Raw genomic sequence first — 18,495 nt, forward strand, 5'->3', positions numbered from 1 at the left:
TTAATAAAATTAATGTATCAAACCATGAAATGGTCGGGCTCTGCGAGAACTAACGAAAACTATCCATTGGTAATAATTGACTCTGTTTTGCATCTCATACCTCTGCTGGTATGCAGTGACAGGTGTCGAAATAAAAATTGTAAAAAATAATTAATTGACGATATTGTTGTGGACACTACGAAAAGGTCGAAATGCGAGAACTACTGAGAACTGTAAAAAAGTGATCGAAACGCACGTTGCTCTCGCAATACTGAGCCGACGGCAAGAGAACAAAGTTTAGAACAATAATTAATTAATAAAATTTTTATCAAAACGCATTGAAATTGTCTGGCTATGCTAGAACTAACAAAACTATCATTTGAATAATAATTGACTCTGTTTGCATCTCATACCTCTTCTGAACTGCAAGTGACAGGTGTCGAAATAGAAAATTGTAAAAAATAATAATTGACCGAAATTGTAGTGAAACCTACGAACTAGTTCGAAACTGTGCAGAACTACTGAGAACTGTAAAAACGTGATCTGAAACACAACTTTGGGGTCTCGCGAATACTGAGCCCCGCAGGAGACAAAGTTTAGAAAAATAGTTTTTTTTTAATTAATAAAATGATTTAATTCAAAACGCATGGAAATGGGTCGGGCTATGCAGAACTAACGAAAACTATCATGGAATCAGAATTGACTATCTGTTTTCATCTCATACCTCTGCTGAATGCAGTTACAAGGTGTCAAATAGAAAATTGTAAAAAATATTAATTGACGAAAATTGTAGTGAAACCTACGAAATAGGTCCGAAACTGTGCGAGAACTACTGAAACTTGTAAAAAAAGTGAGGAAACAGCACTTTGCGTCTCGCGAATACTGAGCCTGACGCAGAGAACAAATGTTTAGAAAACTAATTAATTATAAAATTTTATCAAAACGCATGGAATGGTCGGGGCTATTCGAGAACTCCGAACCCTATCATTGGAATATAAATTGACTCTTTTTGCATCTCATACCTCTGCTGAATGCAGTGCCGGTGCGAATAAAAAAGTGTAAAACATAATAATTGACGAAATTGTTTGTGAACCTACGAAATAGGTCGAAACTGTGCGAGTGACTAGCTGAGCACTTAAAAAAAGTGATCGAAATCAGCACTTTTGCGTCTCCGCGAATCGGAGCCGCACGGCAGGCGACAAAGTTTTAAAAAATAATTAATTAAAGATTATTTTATCAAACCATGGGAAATGGTCCGGTCTTAATGCGAGAACTAACGAAAACTTCATTGAATAATAATTGACTCTGTTTTGCATCTCATACTCTGCGTACTGCAGTGACATGTGTCGAAATATAACATGAAAAAATATTAATTAGACGAAATTTGTTGTGAAACCTACTAAATCGGTCTAAACTGTGCGGAACTACTGAGAACTGTAAAAAAAGTGATCGAAACGCACTTTGCGTCTCGCGAATAACTGAGCCGACGGCAGAAGAACAAGTTTAGAAAATAATTAATTAATAATTATTTATCAAAACGCATGAACTGGTCGGGCTATGCGAGCACTAATCGAAAAACTATCATTGGAATATATAATTGACTCTGTTTGCATCTCATACTCTGCTGAATCAGTGACAGTGGTCGAAATGAAAATTGTAAAAAATAATTATTTGACGAAATTGTTAGAAGACCTAACGAAATAGTCGAAACTGTGCGATAACTACTGGAACTGTAAAAAAAGGGATCGAGAACAAGCACTTTGCGTCTCGCGAATACGACCGACGGCCAGGAGAACAAAGTTTTAGAAAAATAATAATTAATAAATTATTTATCAACACGCATGTAAATGGGTCGGGGCTATGCGAGAACTAACGAAAACTATCATTGGAATAATTGACTCTGTTGCATCTCATACCTCTGCTGAATGCAGTGACAGGTGTCGAAATAAAAATTGTAAAAAATAATTAATTGACGAAATTGTTAGTGAAACCTACGAAATAGGTCGAAACTGTGCGAGAACTACTGAGAACTGTAAAAAAAGTGATCGAAACAGCACTTTGCGTCTCGCGAATACTGAGCCGACGGCAGGAGAACAAGTTTAGAAAAATAATTAATTAATAAAATTATTTATCAAAACGCATGAAAATGGTCGGGGCTATGCGAGAACTAACGAAAACTATCATTGGAATAATAATTGACTCTGTTTGCATCTCATACCTCTGCTGAATGCAGTGACAGGTGTCGAAATAGAAAATTGTAAAAAATATTAATTGACGAAATTGTTAGTGAAACCTACGAAATAGGTCGAAACTGTGCGAGAACTACTGAGAACTGTAAAAAAAGTGATCGAAACAGCACTTTGCGTCTCGCGAATACTGAGCCGACGGCAGGAGAACAAAGTTTAGAAAAATAATTAATTAATAAAATTATTTATCAAAACGCATGGAAATGGTCGGGGCTATGCGAGAACTAACGAAAACTATCATTGGAATAATAATTGACTCTGTTTGCATCTCATACCTCTGCTGAATGCAGTGACAGGTGTCGAAATAGAAAATTGTAAAAAATAATTAATTGACGAAATTGTTAGTGAAACCTACGAAATAGGTCGAAACTGTGCGAGAACTACTGAGAACTGTAAAAAAAGTGATCGAAACAGCACTTTGCGTCTCGCGAATACTGAGCCGACGGCAGGAGAACAAAGTTTAGAAAAATATTAATTAATAAAATTATTTATCAAACGCATGGAAATGGTCGGGGCTATGCGAGAACTACGAAAACTATCATTGGAATAATAATTGACTCTGTTTGCATCTCATACCTCTGCTGAATGCAGTGACAGGTGTCGAAATAGAAAATTGTAAAAAATAATTAATTGACGAAATTGTTAGTGAAACCTACGAAATAGGTCGAAACTGTGCGAGAACTACTGAGAACTGTAAAAAAAAGTGATCGAAACAGCACTTTGCGTCTCGCGAATACTGAGCCGACGGCAGGAGAACAAAGTTTAGAAAAATAATTAATTAATAAAATTATTTATCAAAACGCATGGAAATGGTCGGGGCTATGCGAGAACTAACGAAAACTATCATTGGAATAATAATTACTCTGTTTGCATCTCATACCTCTGCTGAATGCAGTGACAGGTGTCGAAATAGAAAATTGTAAAAAATAATTAATTGACGAAATTGTTAGTGAAACCTACGAAATAGGTCGAAACTGTGCGAGAACTACTGAGAACTGTAAAAAAAGTGATCGAAACAGCACTTTGCGTCTCGCGAATACTGAGCCGACGGCAGGAGAACAAAGTTTAGAAAAATAATTAATTAATAAAATTATTTATCAAAACGCATGGAAATGGTCGGGGCTATGCGAGAACTAACGAAAACTATCATTGGAATAATAATTGACTCTGTTTGCATCTCATACCTCTGCTGAATGCAGTGACAGGTGTCGAAATAGAAAATTGTAAAAAATAATTAATTGACGAAATTGTTAGTGAAACCTACGAAATAGGTCGAAACTGTGCGAGAACTACTGAGAACTGTAAAAAAAGTGATCGAAACAGCACTTTGCGTCTCGCGAATACTGAGCCGACGGCAGGAGAACAAAGTTTAGAAAAATAATTAATTAATAAAATTATTTATCAAAACGCATGGAAATGGTCGGGGCTATGCGAGAACTAACGAAAACTATCATTGGAATAATAATTGACTCTGTTTGCATCTCATACCTCTGCTGAATGCAGTGACAGGTGTCGAAATAGAAAATTGTAAAAAATAATTAATTGACGAAATTGTTAGTGAAACCTACGAAATAGGTCGAAACTGTGCGAGAACTACTGAGAACTGTAAAAAAAGTGATCGAAACAGCACTTTGCGTCTCGCGAATACTGAGCCGACGGCAGGAGAACAATGTTTAGAAAAATAATTAATTAATAAAATTATTTATCAAAACGCATGGAAATGGTCGGGGCTATGCGAGAACTAACGAAAACTATCATTGGAATAATAATTGACTCTGTTTGCATCTCATACCTCTGCTGAATGCAGTGACAGGTGTCGAAATAGAAAATTGTAAAAAATAATTAATTGACGAAATTGTTAGTGAAACCTACGAAATAGGTCGAAACTGTGCGAGAACTACTGAGAACTGTAAAAAAAAGTGATCGAAACAGCACTTTGCGTCTCGCGAATACTGAGCCGACGGCAGGAGAACAAAGTTTAGAAAAATAATTAATTAATAAAATTATTTATCAAAACGCATGGAAATGGTCGGGGCTATGCGAGAACTAACGAAAACTATCATTGGAATAATAATTGACTCTGTTTGCATCTCATACCTCTGCTGAATGCAGTGACAGGTGTCGAAATAGAAAATTGTAAAAAATAATTAATTGACGAAATTGTTAGTGAAACCTACGAAATAGGTCGAAACTGTGCGAGAACTACTGAGAACTGTAAAAAAAGTGATCGAAACAGCACTTTGCGTCTCGCGAATACTGAGCCGACGGCAGGAGAACAAAGTTTAGAAAAATAATTAATTAATAAAATTATTTATCAAAACGCATGGAAATGGTCGGGGCTATGCGAGAACTAACGAAAACTATCATTGGAATAATAATTGACTCTGTTTGCATCTCATACCTCTGCTGAATGCAGTGACAGGTGTCGAAATAGAAAATTGTAAAAAATAATTAATTGACGAAATTGTTAGTGAAACCTACGAAATAGGTCGAAACTGTGCGAGAACTACTGAGAACTGTAAAAAAAGTGATCGAAACAGCACTTTGCGTCTCGCGAATACTGAGCCGACGGCAGGAGAACAAAGTTTAGAAAAATAATTAATTAATAAAATTATTTATCAAAACGCATGGAAATGGTCGGGGCTATGCGAGAACTAACGAAAACTATCATTGGAATAATAATTGACTCTGTTTGCATCTCATACCTCTGCTGAATGCAGTGACAGGTGTCGAAATAGAAAATTGTAAAAAATAATTAATTGACGAAATTGTTAGTGAAACCTACGAAATAGGTCGAAACTGTGCGAGAACTACTGAGAACTGTAAAAAAAGTGATCGAAACAGCACTTTGCGTCTCGCGAATACTGAGCCGACGGCAGGAGAACAAAGTTTAGAAAAATAATTAATTAATAAAATTATTTATCAAAACGCATGGAAATGGTCGGGGCTATGCGAGAACTAACGAAAACTATCATTGGAATAATAATTGACTCTGTTTGCATCTCATACCTCTGCTGAATGCAGTGACAGGTGTCGAAATAGAAAATTGTAAAAAATAATTAATTGACGAAATTGTTAGTGAAACCTACGAAATAGGTCGAAACTGTGCGAGAACTACTGAGAACTGTAAAAAAAGTGATCGAAACAGCACTTTGCGTCTCGCGAATACTGAGCCGACGGCAGGAGAACAAAGTTTAGAAAAATAATTAATTAATAAAATTATTTATCAAAACGCATGGAAATGGTCGGGGCTATGCGAGAACTAACGAAAACTATCATTGGAATAATAATTGACTCTGTTTGCATCTCATACCTCTGCTGAATGCAGTGACAGGTGTCGAAATAGAAAATTGTAAAAAATAATTAATTGACGAAATTGTTAGTGAAACCTACGAAATAGGTCGAAACTGTGCGAGAACTACTGAGAACTGTAAAAAAAGTGATCGAAACAGCACTTTGCGTCTCGCGAATACTGAGCCGACGGCAGGAGAACAAAGTTTAGAAAAATAATTAATTAATAAAATTATTTATCAAAACGCATGGAAATGGTCGGGGCTATGCGAGAACTAACGAAAACTATCATTGGAATAATAATTGACTCTGTTTGCATCTCATACCTCTGCTGAATGCAGTGACAGGTGTCGAAATAGAAAATTGTAAAAAATAATTAATTGACGAAATTGTTAGTGAAACCTACGAAATAGGTCGAAACTGTGCGAGAACTACTGAGAACTGTAAAAAAAGTGATCGAAACAGCACTTTGCGTCTCGCGAATACTGAGCCGACGGCAGGAGAACAAAGTTTAGAAAAATAATTAATTAATAAAATTATTTATCAAAACGCATGGAAATGGTCGGGGCTATGCGAGAACTAACGAAAACTATCATTGGAATAATAATTGACTCTGTTTGCATCTCATACCTCTGCTGAATGCAGTGACAGGTGTCGAAATAGAAAATTGTAAAAAATAATTAATTGACGAAATTGTTAGTGAAACCTACGAAATAGGTCGAAACTGTGCGAGAACTACTGAGAACTGTAAAAAAAGTGATCGAAACAGCACTTTGCGTCTCGCGAATACTGAGCCGACGGCAGGAGAACAAAGTTTAGAAAAATAATTAATTAATAAAATTATTTATCAAAACGCATGGAAATGGTCGGGGCTATGCGAGAACTAACGAAAACTATCATTGGAATAATAATTGACTCTGTTTGCATCTCATACCTCTGCTGAATGCAGTGACAGGTGTCGAAATAGAAAATTGTAAAAAATAATTAATTGACGAAATTGTTAGTGAAACCTACGAAATAGGTCGAAACTGTGCGAGAACTACTGAGAACTGTAAAAAAAGTGATCGAAACAGCACTTTGCGTCTCGCGAATACTGAGCCGACGGCAGGAGAACAATGTTTAGAAAAATAATTAATTAATAAAATTATTTATCAAAACGCATGGAAATGGTCGGGGCTATGCGAGAACTAACGAAAACTATCATTGGAATAATAATTGACTCTGTTTGCATCTCATACCTCTGCTGAATGCAGTGACAGGTGTCGAAATAGAAAATTGTAAAAAATAATTAATTGACGAAATTGTTAGTGAAACCTACGAAATAGGTCGAAACTGTGCGAGAACTACTGAGAACTGTAAAAAAAGTGATCGAAACAGCACTTTGCGTCTCGCGAATACTGAGCCGACGGCAGGAGAACAAAGTTTAGAAAAATAATTAATTAATAAAATTATTTATCAAAACGCATGGAAATGGTCGGGGCTATGCGAGAACTAACGAAAACTATCATTGGAATAATAATTGACTCTGTTTGCATCTCATACCTCTGCTGAATGCAGTGACAGGTGTCGAAATAGAAAATTGTAAAAAATAATTAATTGACGAAATTGTTAGTGAAACCTACGAAATAGGTCGAAACTGTGCGAGAACTACTGAGAACTGTAAAAAAAGTGATCGAAACAGCACTTTGCGTCTCGCGAATACTGAGCCGACGGCAGGAGAACAAAGTTTAGAAAAATAATTAATTAATAAAATTATTTATCAAAACGCATGGAAATGGTCGGGGCTATGCGAGAACTAACGAAAACTATCATTGGAATAATAATTGACTCTGTTTGCATCTCATACCTCTGCTGAATGCAGTGACAGGTGTCGAAATAGAAAATTGTAAAAAATAATTAATTGACGAAATTGTTAGTGAAACCTACGAAATAGGTCGAAACTGTGCGAGAACTACTGAGAACTGTAAAAAAAGTGATCGAAACAGCACTTTGCGTCTCGCGAATACTGAGCCGACGGCAGGAGAACAATGTTTAGAAAAATAATTAATTAATAAAATTATTTATCAAAACGCATGGAAATGGTCGGGGCTATGCGAGAACTAACGAAAACTATCATTGGAATAATAATTGACTCTGTTTGCATCTCATACCTCTGCTGAATGCAGTGACAGGTGTCGAAATAGAAAATTGTAAAAAATAATTAATTGACGAAATTGTTAGTGAAACCTACGAAATAGGTCGAAACTGTGCGAGAACTACTGAGAACTGTAAAAAAAGTGATCGAAACAGCACTTTGCGTCTCGCGAATACTGAGCCGACGGCAGGAGAACAATGTTTAGAAAAATAATTAATTAATAAAATTATTTATCAAAACGCATGGAAATGGTCGGGGCTATGCGAGAACTAACGAAAACTATCATTAGAATAATAATTGACTCTGTTTGCATCTCATACCTCTGCTGAATGCAGTGACAGGTGTCGAAATAGAAAATTGTAAAAAATAATTAATTGACGAAATTGTTAGTGAAACCTACGAAATAGGTCGAAACTGTGCGAGAACTACTGAGAACTGTAAAAAAAGTGATCGAAACAGCACTTTGCGTCTCGCGAATACTGAGCCGACGGCAGGAGAACAATGTTTAGAAAAATAATTAATTAATAAAATTATTTATCAAAACGCATGGAAATGGTCGGGGCTATGCGAGAACTAACGAAAACTATCATTGGAATAATAATTAACTCTGTTTGCATCTCATACCTCTGCTGAATGCAGTGACAGGTGTCGAAATAGAAAATTGTAAAAAATAATTAATTGACGAAATTGTTAGTGAAACCTACGAAATAGGTCGAAACTGTGCGAGAACTACTGAGAACTGTAAAAAAAGTGATCGAAACAGCACTTTGCGTCTCGCGAATACTGAGCCGACGGCAGGAGAACAAAGTTTAGAAAAATAATTAATTAATAAAATTATTTATCAAAACGCATGGAAATGGTCGGGGCTATGCGAGAACTAACGAAAACTATCATTGGAATAATAATTGACTCTGTTTGCATCTCATACCTCTGCTGAATGCAGTGACAGGTGTCGAAATAGAAAATTGTAAAAAATAATTAATTGACGAAATTGTTAGTGAAACCTACGAAATAGGTCGAAACTGTGCGAGAACTACTGAGAACTGTAAAAAAAGTGATCGAAACAGCACTTTGCGTCTCGCGAATACTGAGCCGACGGCAGGAGAACAAAGTTTAGAAAAATAATTAATTAATAAAATTATTTATCAAAACGCATGGAAATGGTCGGGGCTATGTGAAAACTAGTGAAAACTATCGTAGAAATAATGATCGACTCTGTTTGCATCTCATACCTCTGCTGAATGCCGTGACAGGAGTCGAAATAGAAAATTGTAAAAAATTATTAATTGACGGAATTGTTAGTGAAACCTACGAAATAGGTCGAAACTGTGCGAGAACTGTTGAGAACTATCAAAAGAATAACCGAAACTGTTTGGATTTCACGCCTCTCGCGAATGCGGTGCCGACGGTCGGAATAAAAAGATGTTAAAAAAAAATTAATTAATGAAACTATTAGTAAAACGTGTACCGGGGCCATGCGCCATTATCTGGAATATTATATCCCAACAAATAGTCGAAAGATTTTGTTACTCGCATGAATGTGATTGTAAAATTTCAAGATCGCGAGTATGCGTGTAAAAAAATTTTTCAATTATCTGTTGGAGTATAATGTACTAGATAACTAGATAATAGCGCGCTGTGGACGGGCAGACAAAAGTATTACTAAAATAATGTACTTACTGCTCTCGTTCGCAGCGGTCCACAGCGATCGTCCTGAAGCTGAGACGGAGGCAACGGCGAAAGTGGTCCTGAAGCAGCGAGGAAGGCAACGGCGAAGATAATCCTGAAGCAGCGAAGAAGGCAACGACGATGCACTTCACACACCACACCACACCACACACCACACCACACCACACCACACCACACCACACCACACCACTCCACGCCACACCACTCCACGCCACACACACACACACGAAGCGATCGCGATATTCTTTTCCGATAGACGAGCAGCGTACATGTTCACTACCGAATCTTCGCGACACAACTGACTCACCGAACCCCTCTCGTCAGGCAACTGAGCCCGGTCCGCGCGGAGTCGTCGAAGCGTTTGAAAGAGGGAAGGAGAAAATAGTAGGCGAAGCTAGTAGCTGATTGGCTACCGTGAGTCAGGCGACTCGGGGATTTGGCGAAAAAGAAAAGATAACCGTTAGGCTCGGAAATCGTGGAGGGGACGATTTCCGAGAAGTTTCCGCTTCGATGCTTCGGGTTACCGTTTCTCGGAATTCGTCGAGGGGACTGGCGCCTGAGTGGCGCGTCGCTTTTTTTTGACGACGAAAAAAACTTCGAACAAGCATCCCGGAGCCTCGACGATTTCCGAGAAGCGATTATCCGAAGCATCGAAGCGGAAGCCTCGCTTTTTTTCGATGACAGAAAAAACTTTGGACAAGCGTTTGCACTTAAAATCAAATAGGCCGAACGCGATTTCGCGGAAAAGGGAAGAGTCTCCTCGACAATTTCCGAGAAGCGATTACCCGAAGCATCGAGGTGGAAGCCTCGCTTTTTTTCGACGTCGGAAAAAGTTTCAGACAAGCGTTTACACTTAAAATCAAATAGACCGAATGCGATTTTTGAGAAATCCTATTCAATCACTATTTTCGTTCACATGAAAAAAAATTTACTTACAATTAGAACTTAAACATTGCTCTAGTTTACACCGAGCACTTGGTACGCGTATCAAGTAGTGAATTTAAGCTGATCAGCCAATGATTAAACACATTCACTAGTTATTTACTATTTGATACGCGTACCAAGTGCTCGATGTAAACTAGAGCATTGGTATGATGCGTGACGTCACGAAATGAAACCCGAATGTACATTGGCAATCCATGTATATTGCAAGCAAAGTAAAGTCCACATGGGTTAGCGACTTGGACGAGGTAGGTGCGGGAGGGGGGGCCGAAGACCCCCCTTGCACCCCCCCGTGTGTGTGTGTGTGTGTGTGTGTAAAACATTCTTTGCACCACATGGGTTTGCGACTTTCCATGCAAAAGATTAACAAGATCCTTATACTTTCATGCATTTTCATATGCATTTGTATCATAATATATTATATTGTTACTAGAAACCATATGTAGAAAGTAATCATGGAGCAACGCTAAGCAACAAAGGAGCAATCGTTTTATGTTGAATTTACTCGCAGGGGACAGCAGGAAATACGTTTGTTTAAGAAAACGAATGGTTTATTGCTAAAATATTAAAGAAAATTAATTATACGAGTGGAGCGATTGAATATCACTACAGAGCAAGCGAGGAGCAATCGTTCTATCAACAAAAGCAATAGAAAATGTCAATGTTATAAACAATAACGTTTGAATATTTCCGCCATCGGTTGCCGAGCGAAGCAGTTACGGTAGGCCGCCGATAGGTGGCGGCGGCGTCACTTGTGAAATTAATAATTTGTTAATTTTTCAATATAAATGCAATAAATCATGAAAATAATTATAGAGCAATGCGAAGCAATGAAGGAGCAATTGTTTTATGCTGTATTTAGTTGCACAAAGCTATTATAAATATGTTTTTTATTATAAATAAAAAATTTTACCATTTTTTGTAAATATTTAGAAAAATATTAATTTTAAAAGGGGAGCAATTGCAGATTCTGATGGAGCAATTAAGGAGCAATCGTTTTATACTTTACTTATTTCCATACAGCTGTTATAAATATGTTTTTTAGTAAAAATAAAAAATTTTCACATTTTTTGTTAATATTTAAAAAAATATTGATTTTAAAAGGAAAGCAATTGTAGATTCTGATGGAGCAATGAAGGAGCAATCGTTTTATACTTTCCTTTTTTCCATACAGCTATTATAAATAGGTTTTTTATTAAAAATAAAAAATTTTACGTTTTTTGTTAATATTTCGAAAAGTATTAATTTTAAAAAAGGAGCAATTGTGGATTCTGATGGAGCAATGAAGGAGCAATCGTTTAAGTTTTTTTTTCTTAAATATGGACTTGCAGCGCCAACGTATTTCTGGTGAAAAAATGATAGTTAAAAAATCTGTTCGTTTCAATAAAGTTATTAATTATTAATTAACATTTGGTCGATATTTTTAAAGATAAATATGTCAATGAAAATACAAGATAAGATTTTTATTTTTAGTTACGTATGCAGAAAGAACGGTTTGTGTTGAAACTTTTTGCAGCATCTTCATCATTTACTTTGATGATCCAATAAAATTATTTACAAATTCAGCTAAATTTTATAGCCACTCGGAAAATATATAAACCATATAAATTCATCCTTAATTCTTTGAACTTTTCATATTTCCCGCTATAAAAGTTGATTATTATTCTGATCAATTCTAATTTCTGTTTCGAATCACAACTTCAAAAGCCTGAAATGACATCTTCCGTAATATTTGCATAGGCGAGGGCTTTTCTACGATGATACAATAGGACGCGTCAGGCCGGGCTTCACAACTCGTTTTTTTCCGACATTCCATCGCACGGACGAACCGGATTTAAAAGGACGCTTTTGAAATTTTACCTGAGTCTTTCGTTCGCTCCAGACGTCCGACGCGAAGAAAAATACAGGTGCACTCGATGTATACATACACATATATATGTCGGAGCACAGGAATATTTTCCAAGATTATCTCTTTTGTCGGTGAACGAGTGTGAAGAAGTAACACCTGCCGCGTGGCATACAATCCGCGAGATCGACATTGATGATTTATAAGGAAGAAAAAAACCAGTATTTTTAAGCTCGATCGAGTATTTTTAAGCCCCTGTGATTTTTCTCTCAAGAGATAGTCGAGAAAGCTTTTTCAACTTTACATTGCTAAATTATTAATTTCTCAATACATAATCGGAGAAAGAAAGAAACGTCTTCCTCGTCATTGACACGCACGCATAATTATATCTTTCGACTTGCTGATATAAGATACGATCGTTCCCTCATTGAAGTTAATCAGTGATTTCCGCTAAAGTTAAACGACCGGAAAGTCTCACGGGAAACTTCGCGAAAGGCCGGGAATTTCTTTGGGAGTGTCGAGATCATGCGTTGAAAAAGCATCTAGGTTTTCATCTGTCGACGACCCTGCAGAGAAAGAGCGACAACAGCATTTTCATCAAGCTCCCTGAATTCCTTCGTTATCAACAGCTTTTTGCAAGATATTTTTATATTTGTCATCCATCATTTTCTCGATTCCGCTGTCAGGCTCCAGTGAACCCGTGGCTCTATGGGCTACGCTCGGATTCTCCCACGACTTCGCAGTTCGCGCTTCGCGAGCCAATCGCGAGATTGCGGCGTGATTCGAGTCGGCTTCAAGTCCCGCGAGCGGCCGCCATGATGTTAGTACGTGATTCCGAACGTGGCTTGTGCGGATCGAGATCGGGGCCCGCGTGTGCTTTGACGAGGCTCGATCGTCGGGCCGACGACGCGAATTCGTGCACCGACACGTGCTTAGACTCGTGACGAGTGAGATTTAACGAGCTCCAAATCGCGATCGACATCCGAGAGGAAAATCACTGTATGTGTCGACCGACGCCTTGGTAGAGGGGACCGAATTTAAAAATCGACTGTTACGGAAGGATTGATCAAGAGTAATTGGAAACGAAGAAAATAGAAGAGAAAGAGGACCCTTTTGCAATTCGGAGCCGAGCCTCGAACGTAGATATTCCGTGCATTCAAAATACAAAAGGAATTCTAATAGAAACGACGGCTGCACGCGAAGAAGCGCAGGAAGCCAAAGCGGACGAATTGTCAGGGACGCAAAGAGCGTGCCCGCCGAGACGGGCCCGACCGGCGATCGGGCACGGCACTGGGCATCCCGTGAAATGCGGCCCGTCGTCGGCGGCAGCGGCGGCGGCGGCGAGAAGAACGGGGGCCCGGCGCGCGGCAGCAGCAGCGGGCATTGCCAGCGCGGATTGCAGCCACGGCGGTTGTCGTCGTAACGCGGCAGCGGCGACGACACCCGCGCGGTAAGTCGCTCGCTCTCTCGCGAGGTACGTGAGCCCTCTCCGGACGTGTGCTTCGGTGCCGCAACGCGGAATGCGCGTCTCCCGCGAGGTCTGGATGTGCGGGTGGACAAAGGGGCGGAAACTCATCAGAGGGCGAGAGCCAGGTGGCTGGACGTCGACGACAGCGACGACGACGACCCTACGTCTTCCGCGTCGTCTGACGGGACGGTGACAACCGAGCACGCTGGTCTGAATCTCCGATCCGGAGCGGCGAACCACGATCCGCGTCTCTGACGGCGGGAGACGGTGTGTTTGCTCTCTAGCTCTCTTTCTGCGAAGCAAGAGGCGAGGCACGAGCACGTGAAGGTATGACGCATGAATGCTGATTAAAAAAAAAAAAAGGGAAGAAACACCTGCATTCCATCGGCGAACGCGCCGCTAATAACGCGCGAGATCGGTCATGATTCTCTCTCTTTCTTTCACCTCTTGTGATAATTGTGATGCACCGACGAGACCGAGGGAGAGATAGAGAGAGGGGACACGTGTGTGAACGCGCCGCGAGAGCGGAGAATTGACACGACATCCCACGGCACGTTCGTGGCGAAGGGCACCCAAGCCACGGAGAGAAAGAAAGAGAGAGAACGGGGAACGCGCGATAGAGGGGAATCGTGTTACATCGCGGGGATTAGTGGTACGAGGGGGACCACGACTGGTATGTCGATTGTGAGCAGCGGCAACTTGCTCAAGTTGAACGCGAAGGCCACGACTGTACGACTGTTACGTCGCAGTACCACGGTGATTGTCGTCGTCGTCGTCGCGAAAGTGAACTTGCGGAGGAAAACTACTCACTGAATGTATCCGAACACGTTCGACCAGCGGCGAGTATCCCGAAGACAACGGTAACTTTCGATCTATATGCGACGATCAATTTAATTTTCGTGATTTAAACCAAGTGTTCTTTCAAGGTGCGTGGTGAGTGGTGAAAGATTCGTCGCAGATGCCGATCCCTTAAAAACGGATGTGGCCTAAACGTCGTGGCGGCAAAAGCTAGGCTCTGGTTTCTTCATCTCCAGTTGATCACGTTGGATATATAAAGTTACCTGGAACTTGATCGTCACACGAGACTAGCTGAGCGACGCTAACGAAGAACCCCGCGGTCCGTCGTGAATCAAAACAAGCGCCGTGACTCTCTCCTCCAAGCGGACGAGATTCTTTCCCGTGCCGCTGGCAGGTGCACTCGGGACGAGAAGCGCGCGAAGACGAAGCGAAGAGGAGGTGAAAGAAAAAAAAAGGACCGAGAAAGAGAGGAAGAAGTAGGAGAAAGAACACAGAAATCGGTCGACGAGAGAGGAGTAGCGTGCTCGCGCGAGGCCCCCTACGGCGATAAGGCGAGGCCCGGGTGTCGGTGGAGGGAACGACGCGTATGTATCGCGCGGGGCCGGTCGCGCGGACCGGGCCCGCCGCCGCCGCCGCCGTCACTACTACTCGTGAGAGATCGCGCGCTGACCCAGATTTCGGCGGGTCAAACCGGCGCGAGGAGGCCGCGGCGGACTTTCTGAAATGGGACACGGCGCAGCCTGGAGCTAAATTAGCCGCGATGTCCAATAAGAGTAAGTCCCAGCCGCAGCAGCAGCCGCAGCCGCAGCATTATCAGCAACAACAGCAGCAGCAGCAGCAGCATCATCCGTCGCACGTGATCAAATCAGTGGACCAGCTGCCACCACGCTATCAGCCCCCACCGCAGCCTACCAGCGGCATCCTGAAGAATCATCTTCACTACGCCAACGGAGCTGCTACGTCGGCGCCGAGTTCGGCTCAGGCCGGCAACAATCAAGGCCCGGGCGCGGCCTTGAGCCATCATCAGGGCACGCAGCCGCGCACGTTGCCGCCGCCCCCGCCCCCAGCTTCACAGCACCATCATCATCAACAGCAGCAACAGCAATCGCAGCAATCAACCCAATCGCAGCAGCAACCGCCGCCGCCGCCACCGCAGCAGTCACCTTCCGCGAAGGATGCGCAGGGCAAGTACTCGCCGAGGATAGAGCATCGTTATCATCTCCAGGGAACCAACCCGCTGATCGCTGCCGCGTCCACGGCAGCGGTGTCCAAGAGCCAGCAGCAGCTGCCGCAGCCATCAACCTACCTCCAGCAGCCCAAGCTCGGCCAGGGCCCATACTTGCCGCCCAGCAGTCAGTACCCGACGGTAAACAACGGCCAGAACGTCCCGGTCAGGCAGAGGATCAGCGACGACGAATTCCTGCGACTCGGCCCCGTAGAGATGCTCAAGTTTGTGCGAAAGACCGAGAGTGACATCGCTAGGCTCGCCGCCGAGCAGAATCGTCAAATACAGAACTTGGTGAGTTCCTCGATGATGAATTCCTCGATTTCTTTATAACACAAGTGACGCAAAAATTAAACCCTCAATCGTACGAGCTTAACGATACGTATCAACATTGGAGCTCAATAATAATTACTTGCCGATGTAATGTTGTAATTTTAAAAATTGTTTCAATGCGAATTTCTTAAAAAATTATTAATATTATTCTTATATCTTTGTAAGATCTAAATTAAAAGCTTGTTAAAGTGAGACTCTACTTGGAATATGACAAATGTGGCACGCAACCTAAATAATGATTCACGTTTTATTCGCTTTTCAGTTTTGCTTACTTTAAGGACCTCGTTTTTGCATAACGGTGTTTCGCTTGGCAATGAATCCACTTCAATTTCCAGTCATTTATTGATTTCGTAAATACCTTGAAACGAGAAAATCTTCGTTTTTTAATGTCATATTATAATTTAATATATCGATAAGATGTTACCATAATAACCTTCGTTGTACCTTCGAGATGTAGGATGCAGTTTGCTGTCCTTGAAATCTTTAGCACGGTACACGGAAGTTTTTTGAGGGGGGCTCTTGTAGGTCATACACAGATTGAACCGAACGTCGTAATTTCAAGCAGTCACGCATACGTGAGATAAACCGCAAATGATCGCGGGGACAATCGGCTTCCTCCGGCTGGCAAAGTGCTGACTTTAACTAAAAGTACCTGGTCAAATCAAAATTGGTCACGCGTCGCTCGCACACGTGTGATGAATAGGTGAAAGGCTTTTTTTTCAACGATCGACGTGTACCGCAGCGCGAATACGTCATCCAAGAGATCAATGACTCCGTTATTCATTTCTCTCAATACAGATCCGCGAACAATATAAAAGATGTTGGCTGAATGTGGAAGACATGTCGATATTATTTGAAAAAAATATATACACATAGATGTAGAAAACTACAAAGTATTCAAATAGTTATTTATGATTACCTATTAATTTTTATACAATTTGCAATGCATTGACAAAATAATCAAAATATTCTCAATAGTGTTTGTATTTTTAAATCTATTTAAGTAGATCTGTTTGCTCGCATCCGCGCATAACAAAAAAAGACAATCTTAAAAAATATAAGAGCACGACTTGACAAAGCTATCTATCTTCCAGCTGAATGAGCTGCGGTTGCTGAAGGAGGCGAACCAAAGACTGAACGACGATAACCAGGAATTGCGCGATCTCTGCTGCTTTTTGGATGACGATCGACAAAAGGGTCGCAAGCTGGCGAGAGAGTGGCAGAGGTTCGGCCGATACACAGTGAGCGTTATGCGACAGGAGGTCTCGGCCTACCAAAATAAGTTACGTCAATTGGATAATAAGCAGCAGGAGTTGATTAAAGACAATCTGGAGCTCAAGGAGCTGTGCCTGTATCTCGATGAGGAACGTGGCGGTGGTCAAAGGGATGATGGCGACGGATCGAGTTCAAGTACAAACGCCGAAGAGACCGCGCCGCCGAGGCCAAGACACACTTCCACATTTAATGGTATAATTTAGTAAAAAATACAAACCACTTTCTGTCCTTTTTGTGTCAAGTCAATAAGCGCAATTTTTTTACGCGGAAAAGGAAATATGCTCAAGTATAGAAGACGTAATAATTTGTAGAAAATGAAAGCTTTTCTAAAGAAATCGCTGCTTGTGTAACATCAGTATAACGTGATGAATATTATACCAGTTGAAGCTCAAGTGAAATATATATAATCATATGTTTATGTGAAAGTACGCTAGTTATGGTCTATTTCAATGATCTTCTTAAATTCCGGAGTGACTTAATTGCAAATTTCTTACAGACCAAACGATGCAGTACGTGAGAAGCTTGGAGCAACGGGTGAAGCAGTTGGAGGAAGACAAGAGCGTTCTTCAGGCCCGTGCGCAAGGTTGGGAGGTATTACCATCGGGTGAAGTTTGGGACAGTCCCGCGAGTCCAAATGACAATACTCACTTGGGAAGCCGACCAGAGGCTGTGGTACGCGCTCTTCAGGTTCTTGAAGTCAGAGAACAACTGGAAAGAGAAGAAGGTCACGACGGCGAGAAGGCGTTAGTTCGAGAAATGTGCAATGTAAGTAAAAGTCACTTCCTTGATTAACTCGTGATCCTTACAACACAGTTTCGTTTTGAAAAAAAAAATCTTTCATATAGAATAAGAATCTTGCAATTAAAAATAACTTACGTGATTTGTAGAACTTAATCAAAAAAAAATCTTCCACGTAAGATATAAGTGATATTACGTTCATTATGATACATATTATGATTAATCGTTTTTGCTTTTTAGGTCGTTTGGCGGAAATTGGAAGAAGGTCCACAAGCGAGGCATTAACGATCGCGACGAGAAAACGACTGTTAATTTTTTTAGTATTAATCTAAAATAATAAGCTCTAACATTACGTTCGTGACGTAAAGATAGTATTATAGCGGATAATGTAACATTATTTTATGTAGATTTTTATACAATTGTACAATAATCTCGATGAGAAATATATACCGATAGTATATATTTATGTAAATGTAATTTTCACAAATTGTCTATTAACAAAGTATTTTTACTATATAATGTCTGATTTAT

General features: G+C 40.5%; 2 protein-coding genes across 3 annotated transcripts in view; one reads left to right on the plus strand and one right to left on the minus strand.

Annotated features, from left to right (window-relative positions):
• LOC105830839 (oxidative stress-induced growth inhibitor 1) overlaps nt 1–9,721 on the minus strand; it is a 43,515-nt gene extending 33,794 nt beyond the window's left edge. The window contains exon 1 of one of the 2 annotated variants that reach the window (XM_036290732.1): nt 9,331–9,721. The gene's annotated coding sequence lies outside the window, so the exon portion shown is untranslated. The remainder of the gene's footprint in view (nt 1–9,330) is intronic. The other variant, XM_036290731.1, reaches the window with a different exon arrangement.
• Nucleotides 9,722–11,726: 2,005 nt separating this feature from the next.
• LOC105831110 (ataxin-2 homolog) lies at nt 11,727–18,483 on the plus strand. The gene is made up of 5 exons (XM_036290834.1): nt 11,727–14,455; nt 14,522–15,912; nt 17,046–17,418; nt 17,723–17,991; nt 18,205–18,483. Exons 2-5 carry the CDS (start codon nt 14,980–14,982, stop codon nt 18,247–18,249), a joined length of 1,620 nt encoding a protein of 539 aa, XP_036146727.1. The 5' UTR covers nt 11,727–14,455; nt 14,522–14,979; the 3' UTR covers nt 18,250–18,483.
• The last annotated feature ends 12 nt before the right edge of the window (nt 18,484–18,495 follow it).

The sequence above is a fragment of the Monomorium pharaonis genome, chromosome 8 (assembly GCF_013373865.1).
Source record: "Monomorium pharaonis isolate MP-MQ-018 chromosome 8, ASM1337386v2, whole genome shotgun sequence".
In the NCBI taxonomy this organism is placed as follows: Eukaryota; Metazoa; Arthropoda; class Insecta; order Hymenoptera; family Formicidae; genus Monomorium; species Monomorium pharaonis.

Bases quoted from the DNA above. Each gene is read 5' to 3' on its own strand.
- LOC105831110 (XM_036290834.1), top strand. From the start codon at position 14,980: ATGTATCGCGCGGGGCCGGTCGCGCGGACCGGGCCCGCCGCCGCCGCC. The intron at 17,419-17,722 runs GTATAATTTAGT...AATTTCTTACAG, and splicing joins ACACACTTCCACATTTAATG to ACCAAACGATGCAGTACGTG. The intron at 17,992-18,204 runs GTAAGTAAAAGT...TTTGCTTTTTAG, and splicing joins TAGTTCGAGAAATGTGCAAT to GTCGTTTGGCGGAAATTGGA.